The 17,921-nt window shown below is 41.5% G+C and overlaps 1 protein-coding gene across 1 annotated transcript; it reads right to left on the reverse strand.

Moving 5' to 3' along the window:
• Positions 1–372: 372 nt before the first annotated feature.
• E2F8 (E2F transcription factor 8) lies at positions 373–12,662 on the reverse strand (the record flags this gene model as incomplete). Its single annotated transcript, XM_080617397.1, has 13 exons — positions 373–1,253; positions 1,939–2,249; positions 2,392–2,521; positions 3,056–3,274; positions 4,300–4,822; positions 5,111–5,195; positions 6,572–6,781; positions 7,086–7,223; positions 8,692–8,853; positions 9,512–9,817; positions 11,015–11,171; positions 11,472–11,747; positions 12,624–12,662. The coding sequence occupies 13 exons, from the start codon at positions 12,660–12,662 to the stop codon at positions 1,080–1,082; spliced, it is 2,730 nt and encodes a 909-aa protein (XP_080473523.1). The 3' UTR covers positions 373–1,079.
• Between the last annotated feature and the right edge of the window lie 5,259 nt (positions 12,663–17,921).

Genomic DNA, 17,921 nt, shown 5'->3' on the forward strand with positions numbered 1-17,921 from the left:
GCTTGAGGCCTCTCCACAGTCAAGAGTAGAGTGTGTACAGTGTAACCATGTAACTTCTCAATTCCTGTGACATCTGGACAACATTTTCCAGAATCACACAATGTTTTGGGACCTTAATGGAAGGGACATTAATGCTCGTGGTTCCAATCCCCTGCCTTGGGCAGGAACACCGTCCACTAGAGCATGTTGCTCCAAGCCCCATCCGACCTCGCCTTGAACACTGCCAGGGATGGGGCAGCCACAGCTTCTCTGGGCAGCCTGTGCCAGTGCCTCAGCACCTGGTGATAAAGATACTCTGAATTCTAAACTTCATAACAACAGTTAGAGGAAAATACAGTTATTATGAGATGTAGTCTCTAGTGATCAGAGTTCAGAAGTTAGATGATGGAATTAGATCACTTTTGGATGAAACATCATTTACCCTTTCTTCACACATAGATAACCCTGTCTGATGAAAGAACAAAGAGGGGCCAGTCAATACACAATGTATTACTTAGGTAATCTAATTTGATCAAATTTTAAAAGTCATAATTTGAGTTTGATGTAAGTTTAATCTGAACAAATTGATTTAAAAATACAGTATAAATAATTCTTAACTTATATAAAACTTGATTAAAAATATTTTTTTTTTTTTTTTGTTCACTAACTTTACAAACAAGTATTACTGAACACAGAACCAAGACATTTAAAATGTCTTTTCATTAAGACATAAAATATATACACGCTCACAGTACTTTCCTTTGTGCAAAATATGTACTGGCTGTACCTTCCTGTACAAAGACAATTTCAGCTTACTTTGCATAGCAGAAAAGCAACACACAAAAAACCCCACTAGATACCTCAAGTATTATAGCAACAAAGCCATGTAAAAGCCTTTGGGAAAAAAAAAAAAAAAAAAGATAATAACTTTCTCATTAAGAGCCAATTTTAATTCTAAAGCATTAATTAAGGCTATTCCAGTATTGAGGTCTTGCAGTATGTGTCCAAACCACACACTGTCCATCATACAGCCCAAGATATGTGCAGGGTGGTAGCAGCCATGATGCCTGCTACCACACCCAGCAAACAATATCCCAACATTAATCTTCTGAGACTTCAAGTTTTCGTTGAGGAATATACAGAGTTCCTTGAGAGATTCTGTCAGTACCAGCTGAAGTTGCAGAGAGGGAAGATACTGAGTTTGGACCTCCTGGGGTCCGGAAGAAGTTCTCTGTAACTGTCTGGGGCTCTTGGGGTTCCTTTGGAACAGAAGGCTAAGGAGAAAAAGAGAGACTTACTTTCATTTAAAGGGGAAGAAAAAAAAGTTAATTCTAGTTTTAGGTCTCTGCAGGATATTACAAAAATAACTTCTTTCCCCAAAATGATACTGAGAATATACTTGAATTCCTTGATATGTCTATAAATATATATATATCCCAAATAATCAAATGAAAATACGGTTTCTCTAATCCTAACTCCTTTTTTAATACAGATCTTAAGCAATACATTATTATACAAAATATAGAAGAGAAATTTCCTGGGGGAAAAATATTCTTTTACAATCCTATCCTATTAAAAAAAGCTAACATTAAGTGCAAGAACTTTAGAGTAGAATAGCAGTGTAACAAGAAGGAAAGATAAAGTAACAAATGCACAATTTGTTAATGTGTCATCTGAGATCTATGCAGAATCCTCCCTCTAAACCAGTTGTCTCTTCTCATCTTGTCATCCTCCAGCTGGCTCCCCTTCCACAACAAACAGGATACTTGTTATTCCTTTCTAACCCCTCCACTGCACTGCACTTAGGCTGGCCTTTGCTGCTAGGTCTTTCTGGGTAGTGCTGATTTATAAAGGTCAAAAAGGTGTTTAGTTAAAAATATTACCTGCTGTAAAGGAATTACCACACTAAACTTCCCACTCAACCCACCAGTGAGGAAGCTGCAATGTATTTTTACTTACTTTCCCTTCTTGCAAGTTCTCTGAGGTGTGGCTAACGTTTTCTGGTTGGGAAGGGACCACCATGTGCTGAAGGACAGGATTTGCAGAAACTTGCACACCAGCAGGTATTAGTCCTACATGTTGCAGTGTGAAGTTCAGAACTGAAGAACTTGGATTTGGGGCAGAGCTGGTATTGCTTGAATTGAGACAGGAATTGCTCAGCACAGGTGGAGTAGCTATAGAAGTTGGTGACAGCATTATATGCAAGGGTGTTATTTGAAAAGCAGGAATGTTAACTGCTTTCAGTTCAGATGCTGTCACTGGAATGACACCTGAAACAGAAAATCAAATATTGAAGGGGATTAAAAATGAGGTCTTGAACCATTGTGTTGTGATTCCATCACCTCAGTGGATGAATCTGGCCCACAATCCCTTAAGCCAGACAAGTGTAGGCCTGTTTGATTTAGTACTCACCAGCAATGGGGGAGCTGTAGGTAGCGTGCTGCAATGAATGGGTCCCAGCTTTCTCTTGATTCAGAAAGCCTGCCTTGTTGCCATGGGCACACTGAGTAAGAGGAATAAGATAACCAGAAGGGAACAAAGTCTGAAAAAGAAAAGCAGAATACACCTTTACGCTAAACATGTAATAAGCAAAAAATGTTTGCTTTTTTTCCTCCAGAGTTGTATCCCCTCACTGCCTTCTTATTCTTTATCCTCTATATCTCAAGGATCTTGTATTCCATGCCTGTACTACCTTCTGACTGAAATTAGACACAGATGACTCAAGGACATGCTCTTTAAAGTAAGACTGCCCTACTGCAAAGATGTCAGCTGGCTCCATTGCCAGCCGACAGCCTCAGCGAAGAACTGGAAATCCATCTGGATTAACACAGTGACAAAAGAGAAATCCTGATACTGAGTATTTATGCTGGAAGACAATCCTTCTACCTTTATAAGTTCTGTTTTTGTCAACAGAACTGTTCTTTATTCAGGTTTTCTACAGCATTATGTCTTAACTGCAGAATACCAAAGTTTACTGATGAAGAGAGGTTCATGTGATTCTGTTTCAAAGTATCTGGGAGCCTGAAAGTCACTTCATGTCCTCTTATGATGTGCTCTGGTGTTGGACAAAGCTTACCTCAGGAGCAGGAATAGCAAATGCTACAGGTATGTCTTGTTTAGTTTTGATTTTGTCTTCATCGTCTGGAATATCTTCTCTTCTACACTGGTCATAGCAACTTGCCATGTTTTGATCTAATGTTTCAGTTTTGTTCTGTCTCTCTTCCTGGAAATGGTCCCTTTCATGAGTCATTTGTGAGCTATTGGAAGGCGGTCTCTCATTTTTTGTCGAATCTCCCTTTAAAAAGAAGTACATACAAAACCAGAGGCAGACCTTGTAAGACTTTACATTCTCAAATACAGGTCTACAATGATATTTATGCAGTTTAAAAATTAGGAAAGCAAGTCAATAAACCAACCTACTTAGTCAACCTATAAGACAACCGGTTCCATATTACTGCTTCTTGCTCCTTCACAGCTAGCGGATGTTTGACACCACATGTTGTCACAACACGCTGGTAAGATTTCATGACTGACTTTTCATGGCAAGCACAATTTAAAGCCTCCTAGTTATTTACATAGACACTAAAACATAGAGCAACTAAGGAGTAGAAAGCAATTTAGACCTAGTTTCTCCACATGTATCAAGTATATCCGATCCTCTTATTCTCTTTGTGTGCTGTATTATTATGCCTATGCCTACAACAGTACAACTTTAACAGTGCACAACACTGGACAGAAATATTTAGAAGGTATCAGGATTTTGGGATGTTCCCTGTCAAGCGACTTCTGTGTGTCCACTCTCCCTCCGAACACCTCTAAAGCCAAGAATGAATAACAGCTAGATGAGCACCCCTGAACTACTCCTAGAATCACTGTATGAATAGGTAAGTCTTGACAGAATGTTTTTGGGAGTTGTTTGATTTTGACTAACATCTGTACCCTTTGGCACTTCCTGTAAATCAGTCTTCCTGTAAATCAGTATTTGGAGGGGGAAGACAGAGGAACATGGAGGAAAAAAAAATACAGCCTTATCCTAAGTTGTCCTTTCAAAGATACGTGTTAACACTGCATACTGTGCCTTCTGCCTGACGCTTTGCAAATACCAGCAAGATTATGTGATAATTAAGATATAAGTAGATATGTGTGTGTAAAGAAACAAAAACCAGCCCCCCAAACATCAGCAAGCAAAGTGTCACCCCTTCAAGCGTAATGGCATTTAAAACACCTACACACAGCAGTAGGCTCCTAAGTCACTTTGAAAATGAGTAGATAGCAACGTCATCAAGCTATAAAATGGCATTTAAAAATAATTTAACTTACCAGAGAAATATCAAGGTTTTCCTCAGCCCTTCTATACCTTTTACTTAAATGACTCTCTTCCAATGTTTGTGATCTCTTAAGGCACTGCTGTGATGCAGTTTCTGACTTTATAGTTGGTCTTCCTGTAGTTGTCAGGGTCTTGGTCACATCATCTGTAGCTGTCTGATTGTCCCCTTCCTCAGTGGTTATTTTATTTAATACTTTTGAATTAATACTCTTAATTCCAGTTACATTAGCACCTGGTAGAGGCTGCAACATGAAACTTGGGCTGTAGGTTGTCACAGTGTGGGCTTGGGAAGGATGCAGATATATTGTGTATGACACACCAGAAGGAGTATGAGGTAGTATTACTGGTGAGACTGGGCTGTGGCTTGGCAGACAGGCACTGAGGGGCTGGGTGAGAGCTGGCTGCTGTGTGGCTGCTGCGGTGTGAGGAGGTTCAGGCTCGGGGACTATCTCAGGCAAGGATAGACCACATTCCAAAGCTGATCCTGACAACTTCATTTTCATCTCTTTTGCTTTCCTTAATTAAAAAAACAAAAACAAAACGAACAAGAAAAAGCCCAAACTTATTTTAGTACCTTTTGCAGAAATGAATGTCCTGACAAATTATTTTCTGCAATGTAAAGACTTAATATGAACTTGGACTAGTCAATCCACTAAACAGAAAATAAGTGGGGAAAAAAACAGCCTGCAGTGTCAGGGCTTTCTGGTTTTTGCAGACTATAGCCCAAATCAAACTGAGCAGAGCTTGAACTTAACAAGCAGTGACAAAAAAAAGCTTCTCACCTTACCACTTGTGCAAACTTACTTTGATTGTTCCTCCAGCTTGTGTTTAGTGATTGCTGGAAGCTTAGCCATTTCACTTGGGAAAGCTGCAAAGTCTTGATGGGTACCTGGTAGGGGGGAAAACAAAAAAATGTAGAAGTTAACTTTTATCTTGAGGAAACTGCATTACTATGAGACACATTTAATGAGAAGATGCTAAGACCCTATGTTGTTCTCAGCTGCAGCCTGGACTTGATTTGATCAACTGGCTGATAGATTACCTCAAACAAATTTTAAAGCCTCAGCTTCATTTTTCTTCCCTCCAAAGAGGATACCCAACAAGAACATGAACGTTCTTGTTAGACCCCACTTGGAGCACTGTGTACAGTTCTGGTGTCCCCAACTTAAGGAGGACATGGATCTGTTGGAGCAAGTCCAGAGGAGGCCATGAGGATGATCAGGGGCTGGAGCACCTCCCATTTGAAGACAGGCTGAGAAAGTTGGAGCTGTTCAGCCTGGAGAAGGCTGCGTGGATACCTCACAGCAGCCTTCCAGTATCTGAAGGGGGCCTACAAGGATGCTGGAGCAGGGACTCTTCATCAGGGACTGTAGCGATAGGACAAGGGATGATGGGTTTAAACCTGGAACAAGTGAGATTTAGGTTAGATATAACAAGGAAGTTTTTCCCTGTGAGGGTGGTGAGGCCCTGGCACAGGTTGCCCAGAGAAGCTGTGGCTGCCCCATCCCTGGCAGTGTTCAAGGCCAGGTTGGACGGGGCTTTGAGCAACCTGGTCTAGTGGAAGGTGTTCCTGCCCATGGCATAGGGTTGGAGCTGGATGAGCTTTAAGGTCCCTACCAACTCAAACCACTCTGTGATTCTATGACTGACAGGTAGTTTTCTGGTAATTTTATGGAATGCAGAACTGCTTAGATAGTAAGTTCTAAAGCACAGTTTTCACAACAAACCAGGGTTAGAGCAGTTCCTAGGGAAAGGTACAATATCCAGATAATCAGCTATACTACACAGACACAAGGTTTGTGGCCAATAAGACATCACACAAAGTCCAGATAGTGATATGTAGAAAGGGGTTTAATATTATTCTTAAACCCAAACCAGTGCTATGTCACTCCTGATGTATTTGGTGTGAAAGAGGCGGCTGGCTTTCTCTACATGGTGCTTACTTTGGTCCAGATCTCAATGAAGAGATCTACTTGCTGCAGCTGTGCAAGCTGTGACTGGATTTGGTCCACCAAACTGGAAAAAGCTTCTACTTACACACTGAACACAGGTCAGTTGAGCTTTCTTTTCACTAACAATCTTATAAAGTTTCATATATATATGCAACATATATTTTCCCTATCTTGTCTTTAAGAACTGTCAAAAATAGACAAGCTTGTTTTAAGTGGCATACCCACTTACTACTCCTATGAGAAGATAGTAAGCCTGAATATTTAATGAAGACTGTGCCTGAGTGAAAAAACAAGCTTAGAAAAAGATACGTACTTGCACTTATTTTAACTGGACTGGTGGGCGCAGACTGGATCTTTCTTCTGTCATTTTCTATACTTTTAACTAACTTTATGAGAGATGGATGCCGAGTGAAGTTTTGCTTTCCTCTTGAAGGAAAAAGGTTTTTGGAACACTGCTCCTTGGAAGGGATGGGTTCTGAAATAGGAGGGGGACAGGTCGTAGAAGTTGTTTCAAGTTTTGTACCTAAAAAGCAGAAAAAACACAGAGAGTAAATACATATCCTGTGCAGATTGAGTAATTAAAAGCAATTATTTGAGCCTGGCTCATAATTAATACTGCAGCAAAAACACAAATGCAAGAGTCTCAGTATGAATACACCTAACCCTGTGGGAATACAGTGATGTGCTATGCTGTCAAGGACCAAGGATAGTGATGTGTCTTTGGCTTAGTTTACTCTGTCTTTTAGTTCAAAAAAAAATCTAGCACAGAAATCAAAGAAACAATCAAAATCATCAGCAGACCAAAAGGAAATGACACATACACCTACCCTGAATACTTGGCAAGACCTCAGGTCCTGTCCATTTGAATGCTGGCTTTCTACCTCTTTCCTCTGTAACATGAACTTTCTTGATAAGCTCAAGGCTACTGAGAACATTTGCTATGTCATAAAGTCTCCTAATTTTGGCTGAAATAAAATAAACAAAGTTAAGTTACAGCAATTCCAATGAACAAGTCAACATACATCAGAATTAGAGTTGTAACCTCCTTTTAGCAGCTAAAAAGAAAAACCTTTGTAATGGTTTTATAAAAATAATTTTGTGGAACAGGTATTTATACTATGAAATAACATCACAATATAAAATTTATGTGTAAAATAGAATGACGGATACAGATCTAGGAAAGAAAATACTGCTGAGCCTGTTATTCTAAATGTAGCACAAAAAAAAAAAAATTGGAAAATATGTTGGGTTCTATGCAGTGACCAAACCTGTACAAATGCTGTAGTAAAAATAAGTATTTTAAAAGGCAGTTATGCAATGGCAAATGTGGGTATGAGGAGGTAGAGACACATGAAAATCTAACAGGATAATCATCCTGTGTGTTCTTAACTGCTTCTAGGTTGAGCTATTAGGGAGGAGCTTTAGGCAGCAGTCAAATTACAAGTGACTTCTGGACTGCAAAAGGAATGTGCTTAGGCCAGAACTTCTGTTGCTGAGGATTTGGGACTGTTGCTTCACCAAGAACACGGTAAAACATGATACCTGAAATAGACACATGGATAGAATGCCCTGCAAAAGCTTTTATTGTGAGACAAATGTCAGGAAGGAAGAAAGAATGAAAACAAACACCATCCCACCCCTCTACTGACCACCCACCCAGCCTCTCTATGTTGCCATGATGCAATGGAAAGGAAAACACAAATCGACACCATCGAGGATCAGTTTCAATTTTGAATAGATACAATTCCACACGCAAAAAAAATGCAAAGGAGTCTGTCTAATAATCAAGGGAGGGTATAATTTTCAGTGAAACACACAATTAATTCTTGATTCCTCAAGAAAGAGCAGGCACATTTTTTATTATGATGGATGTACAAACCCAGACCTAGAAGTACCTTTTCATTTGAAGGGAGAAGAAGAGGAGGAAGCATGCAGGGAACTGAGAGCAGGGTAAAAGAATGAAGAAATAATTGGCAGTCACAGCACTGGGTTTCACTTCCTCTCACATGTACGCCGATTAGCAGGACTTGTACAGAATTTCTTTAGCTTTCCAACAAGTAAGTTATATGACCAAAACACATTTGCAATGATTCACAACAGATTTGCATGATTCTGGGGCAGCTTTGGTGAAACGATGCTGAAATCTGTAAGAGACTGCTTGAGGAAGATGAGAAACTGTCACTGATAAGCAGCCTTGTGACATTGCTTCAGAAAAGAGGATTTAATGGACTTTTTCTTTTTATGTGGTCATTATGTATCAATGCCTATGCATAAGTGGGTTGCTGTTAAAAACTGTTTAGTCCCTGTTAAAGGTGTTCAGTGAGTTTTTGGAGGCTCAAATATATTTATGGCAGGAAAAAGATGATGGTATTTTACACGATATGAGCTAGTACTGGAATAGTTCTTTTGGCTTTCAATTAATATTGTACTTACTTTTAAACTTGCTTTTATCTAAGTCTTCTAACTGGTCTTCTCCAATCAAGATTTTAGCAGCAACTTCAAGGCTTACTATTTGGGGAGTCGATACAAGAAAGAGCATCACAAATTTCTGGCTCATCACTCGTAAAGACTTGTCTTTCCTGCTATTAACTGATGCTGCAGCAACCAAGAGAAAGGATGAAAGCACTAAGTGACATGACAGCTACAAACATATTTGAAACACTGCAGAAATTTGTCAGTAACAATTATTATCAGAACAAACGATGCAGTAACTAGGCAGGGTCCATGTGGACTCCGGAATCATGTTTCTACATGGCAAGAATCAGATAATCAAGTGGATACCAAGTCTAACTACAAAAAAGAGAGTGTGATATTTCCCCCTGTGTATATTTCCTGTTTCCAGACAACTTGTACTCTTAAAGATGCTAACTGCAGGTTATACAATGTATTTAACAACTTTAATTAACATTTGTTCCACAAATCAAACCTAAATTAGAAACAATAAATGGATTAATTGAGACTTTTGGCTTCTATAACATTTGATGGTAACAAACCCTGCAATTGGATTGTATATTGAGTATGTTTGACAGTTTCACCTGGTGCCCTCTTGTTCTTGCACTGTAAAAACAAAATACATGTGCATGAATAAGAGAACTGAAAGAGTGCAAAGCACTTTTCCTCACCATAAACAGTTGTGCCTTTCAGACACTACCACTTCAGGAAAAAAGTGGCCAATAAATGTTCTTTTTCCCAAGTTCATAGATATTTATCATTACAAGCACATATTATTCTTGACATTATAGAGAATTATTACCAGCACGAAATTCCATTCCGGGGAGCTCAACGAAAGACATCTCTGAATTCTCATTTGAGCCAAAAGATCTTGCCATGTCTTCATTTCTTTCCCCATCGAGATCAAATTCATGCTCATACTCTCTTTTCTTGATCATCTGAATTTGTTGAGTGTATTTGTTCTCTTCTCCAACTTTTTTCAAAGCCTGCAGTGTTTTGGAGAGGTTGTGTCTCCCGTGCCAAGCATATCTGTTCTTGGCAAGGCGGCTCACCATATGGAGGCTCTCCAGCACATTCAGAATATCATATATGCGTCTACGTTCAACATCTGAAAATAACAAAAGAAAGATCAACATCTCTACTACAGAAAATGTTTCATCATTTACCTGAAACATGATTTGCACAGAGAAAAGAACAGTTTCCTATACTTCCCCCTCCTCTTAATATACTTCTAAGCCATTTTCACCAATTCGTTGTTACAAAGGCTTCTGAAAAGAGCCCCTATAGATCTTGCCAGCAAGGAAAAGAAAACAATTCTTGCTTTAGATATGGAAGGACTTGCTTTTCCGCAGTTACATTTGGTTTACAGCATTCCTTAAGAAATAAAACTATTGCCAGAAGAGCTATGAGATAGGTCTCAGTACACCTTTAAAAACAACCACAAAGTATTTTGAATTATTTACTGCATGGATTTTAGATCGTCTCATTAAGTAACCTTGGAAACTCATGGCAGACAACTGTTTTGTAGCTCGGTTTTGTATGTCTTCTACTAACACACTGTCCTTTTCTATTTGTCTGTTACATTCTTGGTTATGACTGTTTTCTAAAAGAGATGTTATTTTGTACAAAGCATAAATAGAAATTCTGTTTGATTTGCATTTCATCCCTCTTTTGTGTTGCCCAACATATTCTGAAGATAAAACATCACCAAAATTTTACAGCAATATGATTTATAACTTTTGTCAGTGTTACAGTCTGTAGAAAACATTCTAACAGACTGTAGAATAATTTCATAGCTCTGATTAAAAAAAGCTTCAGCTTAATATTAGCAACTTAAGACTATCAGTAGATCACCGGTAAGATACAAATACAGTGATATAAAATGAGAAAATTAAATTATCATAGAGTGCAGAAAGTACGTTCTTGCTTTGATGTCATGATTGGACAGGAAGTTGGGGGTTCAGCTTGGGAAACGCTAGATCCTGCCACAAAAATCCAACCACTACTCCTAGCCATCGTCTCTACATCCAAAGAGCTGCAACTGGTTATTTGTGGCATTGGCAATAACTTTGATGTTTAATATTAAAGAAAATACAGAGTTACTCAAATCAGTCCACTGGAAAAACATCAGCTTTTTACAAGGATTGCTGTAAGAATGGAGAGTTTCAAGCTGGGTTTAAATAACTTTTGCAAGAGTGCACAATAGGATTTGAAGTTTTAGGAAACAAAAATGTACTAACATGAATTATAGGTTTACTAGCACATTCGTACCAAGAAATACATAATAGCATATACACCAACTTACTGAGCTCTTCAGCTACTTCGTCAAGGCAGATGTAATTATTCTCTGCAGTGCTGGGGTAATCAGGATACCGAGCTAGGAATTTGTGACACAGTAATCCCAGACTTTTCTCTTTGCGGCTTAGTTGAGTTTTTTCATATTCATCTCCCGATAAGTGCTCCTGCATAGGGATAAGAAATAGAGAATTTGAAGGTTTTTGACAGTATGTAAACATGGATATTGAAAAGCTTCACTGGGAGCACTGTTGAAGGCCCAGGGTTCTCCTTTTGTCTTCAGCTGGGAAGTAAAACTGGCAAAGTGTTACTTGTGGTGTGTAACTCGTCAATATCCTTACTTATATTTGGTAAACACTTCAAAATCTGAACTTAAAGTTGTAGTATGTTAATGTATGACTTTTTATACTGAATAAACAACCCTCAGCTAACCTAAAGAAGTAAATAAAGACACCTTTACAACATACCTGCAAACAGTGTTTCGCCTGTAGGACCACGTTTGCGTTGTTTGACAATTCTCTCCTCTGTTCTCTGCTCCGAATCTCAGGACTAGCTGCACTAATGAGCATTTTCAGGTTTGAAGTAGGCGTCCATGGATCTGCTGGAAGGATTTCTTTGGGTTTTGGGGGTGTGGTGAGACGCTGACAGTCAGGCTGTATCTCTGTCAACACCAAATGTGAGGTAGCTGCTTGTTTCAGAGGGGTTTTCAATACGCCTCTGTATGGCTCAGAAGAATGGTTTTCCTATACACCAAGGAAAAGAAAAACCTGTGATGTTAAAGATCAGAAGTGCTATAATCCATTTGTTGAGAACAGTCAAAGTGGATAGAAATCAACTGCATGCTTTGGGTAGCTCAAAATCTAAGGTCACAGTCTTGCTCTGGACCAACACACCCTTCCCTGAAATCATTTATTTGACTGTGCCTTTAGTTGAAGACATGGGGCCCATGGTGTTCTTGAGGTAACTTTCCTTTTAACCTGACAGAGGGGAGATTGAGATGAGATCTTAGGCAGACGTTCTTCCCTGTGAGGGTGCTGAGGCGCTGGCACAGGTTGCCCAGAGAAGCTGTGGCTGCCCCATCCCTGGCAGTGTTCAAGGCCAGGTTGGACAGGGCTTTGAGCAACCTGGTCTAGTGGAAAGTGTCCCTGCCTGTGGCAGGGGGTTGGAACTGGGTGAGCTTTGAGGTCCCTTCCAACTCAAAACAATCTGGGATTCTTTTCTTTCCCTCCAGGGAAAATACAGACGGAATGAATGTCAATCCATAGGAGAAAGCTGTAAAGAACGACTGAAACACGCCCGATTAAGAAAAAAAAAAAAACAAAACCCAAACCAAAGTGGAGCCAGGGAGCAGTACTGCTCGTTACAAAATCGGTGTTAAAGGTCTCTGGGTGGAGTTTTAGGTCATTTCATTAAGGACAGAGGCCGAAGTGAAGGAGAGCGCCAGGTTACCGCCACCCGCCGCCCGCTCTCTGCCCGCGTTCGTTCGCACTGAAGTGGTTTGGCGCCCAGAGGTGCTGCGGCCGGCTGACAACGGGCACCCCAAGGCCGGGGGGGGAGGGGGGCAGGGGGTGGCTGTCGCTTCGGTTTCCCACCGGTGGCGGCCCCGCGGAACGAATTACCTTGTCGTCGGTCCCCATCTCCCCTCCCGCCTGCTGCATTCTCCCGCCTCAGGAGGCGACAGGTCCCGCCGCGGGGCTCTGCATCGCAGATCCTCCCGGTGCTGCGAGGCGGGAGAAGGGGAAGCGTTACACACCGGACCCCCCTCACCCTGACGCGCGGGGCAAGCGGCGGCGCCCCTCACCTTGGCCGGTTCCCGCCTCTGCGCCCGGCCCGCGCGCGCCGCCCAACGGCCCGGCCCCGCCCCGGCTGCTGACGGCAGGCGGGGCCTTTCCGGGATCCGGTTTAAACATTTGGCGCCACGGCCGCGCCTTGAGAGTCACTCCCCTCCGTTACCTGCAATGCCACCCTCCCGCTGCCCGCCCCGCAGCCCGTGAGAGCCGGCACGCACCGGGAGTGCTGCTGCCGCCGCTGTCCCAGAGCGCCCGGTCCCGCCGCGAGTGCGCAGCCGCTCCCGGTGCCGGTTTGAATTCAACCCGCTGAGCCGCCGAGGGGAAGGGAAGGCGGGCGGGACGGGACCAGCCAATCATATCGCGGTCCTCCGCCCCGCGCAGCCAATCGGAGCGCGGGGCTTCCCCCGGCCGTTCGCTCCTTCTCCTCCCGCTGCAGCCGGGACGGGGTCTCGCGCCGCGACGGGGGTTTGGCGGGTCCGCGGCGCGGGAAGCCTCATGCCGCCTTCCCCTCAGGGGCACAACGGCTGCGGGCGTGAGGGGCGGCGGGCGGGGCGCACCGGCACAGGGTCTGTAATGGCTTTCTAGCGGGTATAAGGGAGGGACAGCACAGGCAAGGGGCCGTAATGGGCTTTAATGAGGCAAGAGGCTGCTGCCCTGCTTGACGGAGGACGGGCCGGTCGGTTCTCGTCGCTCATGGTCTCCGCTACCCCTCCTTTCAGGGCCCGGGGAAGGCGGCCTCACCCGGCGGGTGACCGATGTGCCCGGCGCTGTGAGGAAAAACACCCATAAAAAGATAAATGAGGGTTAATAGCTGACTGATTGCACGGCTTACTGTTGATTTTGTGGCCGAGAGGTATTCTTAGTGTCCCCCGAGGCAAGATTCGATAGCTGCCTGGTATAAGGGGGGCTGTGCTGCTTATCACAGGTGTTACAACACTTCTGCAGGTAGAGCTTTTGAGGGTCACAACCACTTAATTTGGGGCATTTTTGATACTAGAGCTAGGTTTGCATAGCAATAAAGCCTTTTACTCTATGGTTTCCTGAAAGGAAGTCCTTGAAAACATGTAAAATCAAATTGAATATAACCAAGTAACCTTCACTGCACTGTATGGCCAACCTGTAACAGCCAAAGCTCATGCTCATGCCGAACATACACACCTTGCCTTGAAAAGTGAGGCTTAGGTTGGGTGGACGCCTGCTTTTTTTGCTTTGTTGTACTTTGATATGACTACTGTGCATTGGCTTCCTCTTGTCAAAGAAGGTGTAGTTGCAGTGTTGTTATAACGTAGTTATGTGTTCTGCTAAGCCAGAGTTGGTGTGTGCCTCACAAGAAGTACAATTATAAGGACTAAAAAAAGCTGCATGGTTGTTTTATTTGTAAGGATCATCACATGCAATAGTGTGTGTGCTGGCATTTGAGTGACTTAAATGAGGAGTAAATGCGTTCTCGTGTTTCAAAAATCAAACCCAAAAGGCTTTTACACTGAAGCTCTTGATTGCTCTTTTGATTTATGCTGAGCTTTGAAAATTGCCCTTATCCCCTAATCGAGTTATCTCTGTTAAACACATTGTTGTATCTCTGTGCCCTTTGTTCTTCACTAGTCTCAAAGTTAGCCCTGCATTTTGACAGTATCAGATGTTTCAAAGGTTAAAAGAATTGGTAACATTATTCCACTTATTGAACTAATTATTCTGGTAGTAACTGGTGTGCCTCTTTTGTGGTTGTCTTTACTAATGCTGCTGCCTTGCCTTTTTGGGACTATAGAAGTACATGGAACAGTTGACCAGTGTGCTCATTTTGCAGCCATTGATTTAAGCTAGGTGTATTTCCTTCTGTACTTGCTCAAGTTGCTCTCTGTAGCCCTAAGTATGAGAAGCAGTGTTTATGCTCTCTGCTAGCTACTTTGCAAAGAGAAAAGCATAAGGATTAAAAACTGGAGGGCCCTGATGCAGGATCCAGAGGCATCTGTCCTAAGTTAAGAGTTGGTCTTTTAATGGATAACCTTGATGCCTTTTGCATGATGATTCTCAGGAGGGATGTTTGCTAGTTTCAAGTAATGTGCTGAATTAAGGTACAACCTGAAGCCAGAAATCAGTGTTGGAGCAGGATACATCATTTTATGTATGCTTATTCACCTAAAGAGTTACTTGAAGCATCAGCATGTGGGTTAAAGAGTATGTGTGATGTATCCTAGAGGTTTAGGCTATCCAAATCCAATGAGTGGTAAGCTAGGATTAGGTGTAAGGTTGTAAATAAGTCAAGAATATGTAAACTGAAGTGCTTCTAGTGCCAGTTAAGCATGCCTTCTTATCTCACCCATAGATATTTTCCAGTAATAGCATTAGCTGTGCACTATGCTGAAGAAAGCACCAATCTGTGTTGCTTTTCATGTGCTGCTCAGCGTTGTACTTGTTGTATGAGCATATGTTGTCAACAGTGGATTTGTTTTAGTGTGATCACAAGGCAACAAAGTTCAGCATCTTGTGCTTGTGTGCTTTGTGGATGTGATGCTGTACTTCTGTCAAGTGGAACTGTAATTAACAGCTCACAGAAAACTAAATGCATAGAGAATTTTACTGCAGTCATTCTTATTGGGTAATTCCATGTATAAGATGACTCATAGGTTGGCCAAGGAGGTGGTGTAATCTCTATCCTTGGACATATTCCAAAGCCATTTGGACATGGTCCTGGGTTAAGGGGCTTTAGGTGGCCTGCTTGAGCAGGGGGTTGGACAAGATGATTTGTAGAGGACTCAACCACTCTGTGAGATGTATAGTGGTTACATCTATCAATGTAGTCTGTTATAGAGTTCAACAAACCAAAAGAAACACTGATGGTACATGAATTTAAATGATATTGTGGTTAGTAGAGCCTTCAGGAAACTGAACTTTCAGCAGCTTTCTGCCCTGCTGCTGGTTGTTCACTGTTTCAGGCTGCTTTCCTCAAGAAACTACTTTGCAAATACCCTCCCTAGGACTGGAATTGTGAAGTCATAAGCAGTAGTTGCTTTGCAGGATCAAGTTACATATCCAGACCTGTTGTTGAAGTGCTGCTTGTGGAGATCCTTCCATGTGCTGCCATTTATTGTGTTATGTCTCTTTCAACCGTCATGTTTCCTTGTAATGTTTGTTCTACTGAAGTGAATTTTAAAGGCAGTAGATATACGTCTTTTATTACACCTTAATTATGAAGTCTGATAGGTATTGAGGAGAAACTGCAGTCTCCTGGACAAGAAGTTCATGATATAAGCAGACCTTGAAATACATCAGAAACCTGAGTGTGTTAAATATTTGATATATTTTAAGTGTAGGTAATTAAATTATTTTATTCAATAAACATGAAAAGGCAGAGTAGATTCCCAAGTACAACGTAGTAGTCAGAAATCACAGCTTCTGAATTATTCAGATGCTTCTGTAACATTAATCTCCCCAGTCACTTCAAAATTGTGTTGTAATTAGGATTATAGTATTTATTCTCTTGTTGCCCTCGTTTTTCCCGTGTTATGTTGTAACAAAAAACGTCATTTCAGAGCTATGACTAGTTTTCCAGATCATGAAGATGACTTAAGGCTCTGCCTCTCGCAGAAGTGATGTGAGCACTAACTCTCAGTAGAAGTCAGACTTCTTTTACCCCTTTGTGCCTAGAAGATGAGACTTCATTACACGCAGTATGGAGATGATGATAAAGTGGTATGTGGCACACTGAAAGAACCATGTCTCATGTGCACAGGGCACGGCACTGAGGCCAGGAGGTGGCAGTGTCTGGTCCAGAAGGCACTGCTGAGTGCTTTATTGAACCTTACTTCTATTTTGTATTCATTAGTCTGCATAAAATTAAATCATATTCAGGCATATTATTGAACCAAGTTGATTCAATTTAACTCCAGTTTATTTGCATTCAATTGTTACACTGTCTTTTAAAATTAGGAAAATTAAATCAGCTGGTCAAACTGAGGTGAAGGCTGGGAAGAAAACAAAACAAACCACCAGGGAAACCTGATTTCCTAAACAAACAAATGCCTTTTTCAGGCATGCTAATTTCAGGGAATGTTAATTAAAACTTAACGCATGCACCAGAAACTACACTGCAAGAATATTAATAGCATGGTAAATAGAGAAAGAGAGATGTGGTGTTTCAGGATTTCAATTGTGTGGGTATAATCTTTCTGTTAGGATTAATTATTAGGAAAAGAAGACAACAGCACGGAAATCTGTGTATATTCAAGATGAAAGACACAAGATCTGAGGTTGAACAGGGCACTTCATCAGTACTGGTACTGAGCATACAGAGCTAAAAGTTTAGAGTACTCAGCAAAGAGCGTGTTTCTACTTCAAATGCATTCTACTCTCTGTAGTCAAACACTTAACAGGCAACAGCACCTAAACTGGTTTAGTGTATTGCAAATTCTGTTCTCTCAAAATCTCATCTACTAAGAGTTGAGACTTGTGGCTATTTAGTGAATCAATTATTTTGAGACATGAAAAGGAATTCTGCTTGCCAAAAAGAAACATGCAGACAGGTCTTTCACTAAAAGTTGTCTCCTGATCCAAATGTGTAAGTTGGAGCAAAGGCCTATTTGCTTCATGTGCTTGAACTAGAGGATTAGATTTACATATTTATTTATTTATACTTCTATGTGTTTTCCACACAACTCAGTGAGTTTAAAAGGACATGGGCCAGCTTCAGCTCTGTTCCTGGAAAGAGACCATTATAATAGTGACAGAACCCACTTTATGTATATAAACATGAAAACCAAGAGCATTTCTGCAGAACCAGCAGATCCATGGCACATGTCATGCCTTGCTCTTACAGGGATCTACCCTGCAGTCTTCAGCATCCACCAGGCATTCTTTGTGTTAAGATATTCTCCCTGCACTGCCTCTTGCTGTTGACTGAAAGGAAGACAAGATGATGAGTGCTGAGAAAGGATGAGACAGGAGCAATAAAGATGAGGGGCAGATAAATATCTTCAGAGATCAGAGATGTCAGTAATGCATATGTAGTTAGGAGAAGCTGCAGTGGTATTCATTCCTAGTTGGAATCTATTAGAGAGGTGCTCTTCTAGTGCTCCTTTGATGGCACCAGGGTACCATGTAATAGATAATGTCATTAGCTCTGCTGTGATA

The sequence above is a fragment of the Psittacula echo genome (genome assembly GCF_963264785.1).
Source record: "Psittacula echo genome assembly, chromosome: 5".
In the NCBI taxonomy this organism is placed as follows: Eukaryota; Metazoa; Chordata; class Aves; order Psittaciformes; family Psittacidae; genus Psittacula; species Psittacula echo.